The sequence below is a fragment of the Ornithorhynchus anatinus genome, chromosome 2 (assembly GCF_004115215.2).
Source record: "Ornithorhynchus anatinus isolate Pmale09 chromosome 2, mOrnAna1.pri.v4, whole genome shotgun sequence".
NCBI classification, from domain to species: Eukaryota; Metazoa; Chordata; class Mammalia; order Monotremata; family Ornithorhynchidae; genus Ornithorhynchus; species Ornithorhynchus anatinus.
The window spans coordinates 139,210,210-139,218,488 of record NC_041729.1 but is presented as its reverse complement, the minus strand read 5'-3'; the positions used below and the strand labels follow the sequence as shown (position 1 = coordinate 139,218,488).

Sequence of the window (8,279 nt, the reverse complement as noted above, 5' to 3'; positions counted from 1 at the left end):
TGCCCAAACCTGGTCCCCGTTTATTTCTCTCTGGAGCTGAGGTTTCGGACTCTTGGAACCAGGCTGCAGACCAAGGGACTCCTGGCAGCTGGATCGGGGGTGAGGAGAGTAATCGGGGGGCTGCAACTACAGGAATTTTTTTCCTTGGTTGTTTCTGCATTTCAAGCTAATTCTTGGGTATTTTCCCCTCTCAGAACCACCTCCCCTCAGAAAATCTTGAAGATGGCATGGAGGAAGAAGAACTGTACAGAGAGGAAAATCTCCAAGAATCAACTTAGAATTTTGAAATTTTAAATTCATTCATTCAATCATATGTATTGAGTCCTTACTGTATGCAAAGCACTGTACTAAGTGCTTGTAAAGTGCAATTCGGCAACAGATAGAGACAATCCCTACCCAACATCAGGCTCACAGTTTAAATCCCTCTCCCCACTGCCTGGCTGGGTCAACCTTTGTAGATCCTGGTATGGTGCCAGTTTCCCAATTTGTAAAATGGGCTACAAGCCTCCTGCCCTCTTTCTCCCAATTCCCCAGCTGTGTATATGCATGTGTGTGTGTCATAGAGAATGTGCATGTGAATGAGAACAGGGGTGGGAGGAGAAGGGGGATTTTTAGGGCCATCTGAGAAGCTTCTTTTCAAGAAAGTGTTTACTTATGGGATAATAATGATGGTATTTGTTAAGTGCTTACTATGTGCCAGGCATTGAGTTTGGGTAGGTTAGGTTGGCGGTCCTGAGTGCACAGATCTCCCCCTTCCCTCTCTCCTGGTGGGCTGGGGCAGGGCTGGATAGAACTGGAGGTGGGCAGGGAGCCAGCTGAAGGCAGGTCGTGCCGGTCCTTGTGTTCCCGTTGGAGCTGTAATGTGAGCGTTCTCAGGCCTGAGACAGGATAGAAAGAAGATCAACACCGCGGTTGGGGTTGAACCCACTCTGAACAATCACCTCCAAGGCCTACCCAGCCCTGTTTTATAGGAGCTCTTTGGGAGACAAGCAGACAGGGGCCCCCACACCCCTCCCCACCACCCCATATGTACCTAGTTCCTGGAGTGGGGAGGACACACCCAGCTTGAGTAACCCAGATCACAGTATGACTAGCACTGGGTTGGGAATGGTGGTAGGGGTTGGCGAGGAAAGGGCAGAAGACAGAGGGAGGAGGACAGAATGAAGAGGAGGAAGGGGAAAGGGAGGAGGAGGAAGGAGCTTGGAAAGGCAGTCACATTTTGTTCCCTTTTGAAGCAGGGCAGAAATCATTTCTCCCTCCCTGCCCCCTCACCTTCCCCCACACTGGATTTCTCTTCCCATTTATCCCTCCCCATCCTCTGGTTTTGAGACAAACGGACCAGCTTGTCCGAGTCTGGCCACCCCCGGGGGTGGTGGAAAGGGGCATGGTGTAAGTACTGAGGTTCAGAGCCCCACCCCTTATTCTTCTAGTCCTCCCCAGCTTGAGATGCGTTGTGAGCAGGGGCTGTGTCTACCAACTCTGTAATAATGTATTCTCCCAAGCATTTAGTACAGTGCTTGGCCCACAGTAGGTGCTCAATAAATATGATTATGAGAAGCAGCATGGCTCGGTGGAAAGACCCCTAGCTTGGGAGTCAGAGATCATGGGTTCTAATTCCGACTCCTCCACTTGTCAGCTGTGTGACTTTGGGCAAGTCACTTAACTTCTCTGGACCTCAGTTATCTCATCTGTAAAATGGAGATTGAGACTGTGAGCCCCACATGGGAAAGGGACTGTGTCCAACCCGATCTGCCTGTATCCACCCCAGCGCTTAGTACAGTGTCTGGCATATAGTTAAATGCTTAACAATAATGCCATAATCATTATTATTATGATTGATTGATTGACCGATGCTTAAAGGTGAAAAAGAAGAGATGGTCCCTGGCTCTGCCAGGTGATGCCAGTCCCATCCAAGCCCAGTGATTGGAATGGGGGATCCTGGGGTTGCTTCGTTCAAGAACTGGGCTGAGGCAGGGGGATGGAGGGGATGAACTTAGACCCCGTTTCCCAGGGAAACAGGTTGGAATCTACTTGGATTGGGGCTGCCGAGGTGGTGGCAGAAGGCACAGAGACATGAGAGAGGAGATGGAACAGGGGGACAAAAGGGATGGGGGCAAGGGGCAGAAGAAGGGGAAAGGAGACAGAACAGGGGGCTGGGGAAAGGTGAAAGTAAGTAAGGGAGGGAAGCAGGCACAGCTGTTCATCGGGGTTCTGGCAGGGCCACTGCATTTCCCTTATCTGAGGGGCTTGCTCCTGTTCCCAGATGGGGTTTGGTTTCAAGGGGCTTTCTTCCCCTTCAGAAACTCCAGAGCGGGGGGATAGATGCCAGCCTTGAGCAGGTGGGCAGACCAACCTGCCTGTCTGCTTAGGTAGAGGTGGAGGGCAGGGGCAAGTCTTCCTTTGGGGCAGGGAGTTCCTTCTAGACTGTAAGCTCACTGTGGGTAGGGAACATGTCTGCTAACTCTGTTATATTGTACTCTCCCAAGCGCTTAGTACAGTGCTCTTCATATAGTAAGACCTCGATATCCCTTCCAGGCAGAGGGCACTGAGGATTCTTCTGAAATTCAGTGGCAACATGGCTTCTGAGCAAACCATTTGAAGAGTCACCTAGAGAGGGGCCAGAGGAGGCTAGGGGTCCCAAAGTTGGGAGGGCTGGGAAAGAGGGGAGAGGACAGCCTTATCTATTTGAAAGAAGGAGTTGAAGAAGGTGTTCTCCCCCTGCTCCTTCCCCTCCTTTCAGCAGACACAATGGATAGATCATGGGCCTGGGAGTCAAAAGATCATGGTCATGTCTGCTGTGTGACCTTGAGCAAGCCACTTAACTTCTCTGGGCCTCAGTTACCTCAGCTGTAAAATGGGGATTGAGACTATGAGCTCCATGTGGGTCAGGGACTATGTCCAACCCAATTTGCTTGTTTCCACCCAAGCGTTTTACAAATATCATAATAATAAATACAACAATTATTATTATTAGATGCTACTGGTGGGGTTTCAGAAAATGGATAACTGGAGTTCCCCCTCTTACTGCTTATGCCCAGTCCAGCCTTGCCCTTCAGCTGCACTAAAACCCCTTACCCAGCCCCTTATTCTGTATCTGGCCCCGAAGACATCTGGATAGGGATGTAGGGGAGGCAAAGGAAAATGAGATGCCCACTCCTCCCCCAGGCAGGGGATTCTCAACCCACCCAAGGTGGTTTGGGGGCTGGTCCTGCCCAAAGGTAGGAGCTGGACTGGTTGACCTCTCCAAGAACAATGGTTGCATAGTCCCATGGTGTGCTCTGCCTGACGCTTTTATAAAGAGTCCAGCACAAAGGACAAACAACTCACCAGAGCCTGTCTCCCTGAAGCAGTGGAAAGGAGATCCTTCGCAGAGCAGTGCAGACCACAGCCAGCCAGCCAGACAGATGTCCTCCTGGGCGGGCAGAGACAGATTTATCTGGCTTTCTCCAGGGTTCCAGCAGGAGGCTGTGGGAGCCTGGGACCCAAGTCCCTGTTCTCAGAGGGACTCTGACACTGGCCAACGAGGAGGGATTAGCAATAACAACAACAATTATAGTATTTGTTAAGTGCTTACTATGCTCCAGGCGCTGTACTAAGTCCTGGGGTGGATACAAGCATATCGGGTTGGACACACGTGGGGCTTACAGTCTCAATTCTCATTTTACAGATGAGGAAGGGAAGTGATTTACCCAAAGTCACACAGCAGACAAGTGACAGAGCCAGGATTAGAACCCATCACCTCTGACTTCCAAGTCTGGGCTCTATCCACTACACCATTAAGGAGGATTAATCTTGTTTGGCCCTGAAGGTGGCCTGGGATTTGCCCATCTTCCGACTCCTGCCCAGGCCCAGATGGCTGGAAGGCAGGGTGGTGGCCAGGCGAGGGTTCCTGCAGAGGCATCATCTCTGGGGGGCCAAAGGCTCCTCACCCCTGACCCTGATCCCAGCTGTTGGGTCATAGCCTGTTTCCCCTCAGTGGTCTGAGTGGTCTGAGTGGAATTCCCAACCTTCTTCACTCCAGGGCTTCTGCATGAACTGAGGGCTTCTAAAGGGGGCTGGAAAGACTCCCTAATGGGGCCTTCTGACTCATTTCCTCTTCACAGTCTGTCTGCCACTCCTCAACCCCAGCCTGCTTGCTCTCCCACTCCCCAGACCATTGCCCATTCTTTGCTTTTTTTTCCATGGTATTTGTTAAGCACTTACTTTATGTCAAACACTGTTCTAAGTGCTGGGGAAGATACGAGTTAATTAGATTGGAAACAGTCCCTGTCCCACAAATGATCCACAGTCTAAGTTGGAGGGAGAACAGAAAAACTGAGGTGCAGAGAAGTTAAGTGACACAACTAATTGGCAGAGTGAGGATTAGAACCCATATCTCCTCAGATTCCCAGGCCCATTCTTTCCACTAAGTGCCCATGCTTTGTGCTGATAATGAAAAGTTAGCACTTATGCAGTAGCTAAGAGCTGGGAGGTTACTGTTCCCCTGGGTTTAGACTTGGTCTGACCTTAGTCTGACGCTGGAGACAGTTTTGAGATGTAGGATGGTCTAGAAGAAGGAGCAGGGCCTGGGAGTCAGGGGAGCTACAGTCTAATCCCAACTCTGCCACTTTGCTGTTATGTGCTCAATAAATCCAACTGAATCTTCCTGATTGACTTTTCCCTTCCTATTACTCCCTCCTCCCCTACCTCCGCCTTCGCCACTACCTTCTCCTCTCCCCCTCTGCCTTTTCCCTTCCCTTTCCTCTTCTACTGCTGATGTCACTCACCTGGTGACATCAGCTGGGCTACCGCCAATCACAGTGGAGGAATTGGGCAAGGTGGAGGGCCAGAAAAGAAGGGAAGAAACCTCAGAGACAGAAGGAGAGGGAGACTCCATCAGGTGTGGGGAGGGAATGGATTGATGTCCACCAGGAAGGCTGAGAGTCAGCAGGGTGGACTACCAGTGATGAACCTGAGGATGGTGTGTCTACAGAGAGGCTGCTATGGGAAATATTTCAGTCATCTGGCTTGGCAGTAATCCTTAGGTTTAAGACTGGAACAAGTAGCTGATGAGGAATAGGTGCCTATTCTTGAAACTATTTTAAGATTCTGTTGTACAGCTATTGTTGTGGTTGAAACTTTTAACTAAGAAAACACCAATATGTGTTAATAACCTAAGGGGGTGCCTGAGTGATTAGTATAATTCCACAGACTTGTAATGGCAAGGAGACTGGCAGAGGCTGGGATTTGGCATTCCCCCAAACCTCAGGAGCCAACCTTTATGGGGAAGGATGGGCAAGTTGAATCCCAATTGCATTCTGTGCCTTCAGAAGGACTAAATTATGGTGTCATGGGATGATGGCATTAAATCCCTTGGACAGCTTCAGTGGGAAGGCATAAGTGTGGAATTGTGGCACAATGCGGCAGTGCAGTGTGGCTTAGTGAAAAGAGCACGGGCTTGGGAGTCAGAGGCTGTGGGTTCTAATCCCGGGTCCACAACCTGGTCTGCTGTGTGACCTTGGGCAAGTCACTTAACTTTTCTGTGCCTCAGTAATCTCATCTGTAAAATGAGGATTAAGACTGTGAGCCCCACATGGGATACTCTGCTTACTGTGTATCTATCCCACTGCTGAGAACAGGGCTTGGCACATAATATTTGCTTAACAAATCTGAAAATTATCATTACTCAAAAGTGACCTGAAATTGCACCGGTGGTGGCAACAGCACTTTATTTCACATGCCCCCTCTAAATTCTGTCCCCCTCTAGACTGTAAGATCACTGTGGGCAGGGAACGTCTGCCAATTCTGTTATATTGTACTCTCTGAAGCTTACTACAATCTCTGCATACATTAAGTCTGCAATAAACATGATTGATTGATTGCCCCCCCCCCCCATCTCCAGAGAGGCTATAATGACTCTGGCCAGCCTCAACCTCTGCTTTTAGTAGCGTGGTGTTATGCTAGAGTTTCACCTGAGAGACCGGGGATGAGGGGGGCAGAAGTAGATGAGGGATGGTTGGGGGGGTTGCAGTCAGACGTGAGGGGTCAACAGGTGCGATTTCACCAACATCACAGATATTCACCCTCCCTCCAGGCCAGCATTGGCGAGTACCTTAGGGGGCTAATGAAGAGATAGTCTCAAAGCCCTCATTTCCTCTTCTCCTGCTCCCTTCTGTGATGTCCTGACCTGTTCCCTTTATTCATCCCCACTCTCAGCCTCACAGCACTTATGTACATATCTGTCATTTATTTATTTATATTTCTGACTCTCCCCCTAGACTGTAAACTCGTTGTGGGCAGGGAATGTGTCAGTTTATTGCTGTATTATACTCTCCCAAGCACTTAGTACAGTTCTCTGCATACAGTAAGCACTCAATATATCTCAATATATTGTGTATATATCTATAATTCTATTTATCTATTTTGATGCTATTGATGCCTGTCTACTCGTCTTGCTTTGTTGTCTGTCTCCCCCTTCTAGTCTGTGAGCCCATTGTTGGATAAGGATTGTTTCTATCTGTTGCCAAATTGTACTTTCCAAGTGCTTAGTACAGTATTCTGCACACAGTAAGCGCTCAGTAAATACGAATGAATGAATGAATGAATAAATACAATTGACTGATTGACTGAGACCTGGGTTCCAGTTATAGTGCTGTCTCTGATCTGCTGGGTGTGACTTTTAGCAACTCACCCTCTTTGGGCTTCAGTTTCCTCATAAGAAAGTGGGCAGGCTGCTCCTCACCCTCACCCCTTAACCTCAATGAGATGGATTAAGGATATTGTTGATCATTGATGTGAACACATTTGGGAATTCAGAAGCCAAAGCCTTGTAGGTATGGGGTCTGGGTCAGAGGGCAGATACAGCCAGTTTTGACCTTCTTTACAGGGGCCGGTTTCTGGTTGGTGGCAAGGTCAGAGGGCTGGCCTCCAGCACTTGTACTTTGCCACTTTGTTCCAGAACTCCTTGGTCTTGACCCCATAAATGATGGGGTTCAACATGGGTGGGAACAGGAAGTAGAGGTTGCCTAGGATGGTGTGGACATGTGGAGGGATACCGTGGCCGAAGCGGTGGGTGAGGAAGGAGAAGAGGCAGGCCGTGTAGGAGGTCAGCATGACACAGACATGAGCGGTGCAGGTGTGGACGGCCTTGTGGTGGGCCTGGCGGGAGGAAAGACGCAGCACTGCCCGCAGGATCAAGGCATAGGAAGAACCAATGGCTGAAAGGTCCAGGCCCACTACCACCAGGGCAATGGCCAGGCCAAACATCCGGTTGACCCTGGTGTCGGCGCACGCCACCTTCACCACGGCCATGTGCTCGCAGTAGGTGTAGGGGATCTCCCGATGCTCACAGAAGGGCATCTTCTGAAGGAGGAGGGGCATGGGGAGGATGAAGAGGGTGGCTCTCACCAGGCTCACCAGCCCGATCAGGCCAATCCGTCCATTGGAGAGGATGGAGGTGTACCTCAGGGGCTGGCAGATGGCTATGTAGCGGTCGAAGGCCATGGCCGTCAAGATGGACGAATGCAGGGCTGTGATGGAGTGGATGAAGAAGAGCTGTGTGAGGCAACCCTCAAAACTGATCCTGGTCCAGCTGAACCAGAAGATGCAGAGGACCTTGGGGATGGTGGAGGTGGACATGCCCAGATCGGTGAGCGCCAGCATGGCAACGAGGAGGTACATGGGCTTGTGAAGAGAGTGCTCGGTGCTTATGACGAAGAGGAGGGTACAGTTCCCCAAGATGGTGGCGCAGTAAAAAGAGGAGAATGGGATGGAGATCCACATGTGCATGGATTCAAGTCCAGGGATGCCCTTCAGGATGAAGAATGCGGGCCTGCTCTGAGTCAGGTTGGAAGCAGACATGGTGGAAAATTGGCTAGGGCTCTAGTTGACAAGATCAGAAATGTCTAATAGAAGAAGTAGACATAAGTTGCATTTAATAATAATAATAATAATAATTATAATGGTATTTTTAAGTGCTTATTATGTGCCAAGCACTATTCTAAGCTCTGGGGTAGCTACAAGGTAATCAGGTTGACCAATGTGAGACTCACAGTCTCAATCCCCATTTTACAGATGAGGTAACTGAGACAAAGAGAAGTGAAGTGATCTGTCCAAAGTCACACAGCTGACGAATGGCAGAGCTCTGACTCCCAAGCCCGTGTTCTTCCCACTAAGCCATGTTGTCTCATCCCCTGAGCACCTAGGTTCTCTCCTTTCCAGCCCCAGCCCCGGCAACACTTAGGCACATATCTTCACACTCAGTTCCTTCCCCTAACTAATTTATTTTAATTATTTTGAAT

At 49.7% G+C, this 8,279-nt stretch overlaps 1 protein-coding gene across 1 annotated transcript; it reads right to left on the bottom strand.

Moving 5' to 3' along the window:
• Nucleotides 1-6,891: 6,891 nt before the first annotated feature.
• On the bottom strand, nt 6,892-7,839 carry LOC114805649 (putative olfactory receptor 52P1). Its single transcript, XM_029046999.1, has one exon. The coding sequence runs from the start codon at nt 7,837-7,839 to the stop codon at nt 6,892-6,894; it is 948 nt and encodes a 315-aa protein (XP_028902832.1).
• Nucleotides 7,840-8,279: the final 440 nt, after the last annotated feature.

Bases quoted from the DNA above. Each gene is read 5' to 3' on its own strand.
- LOC114805649 (XM_029046999.1), bottom strand. From the start codon at position 7,839: ATGTCTGCTTCCAACCTGACTCAGAGCAGGCCCGCATTCTTCATCCTG.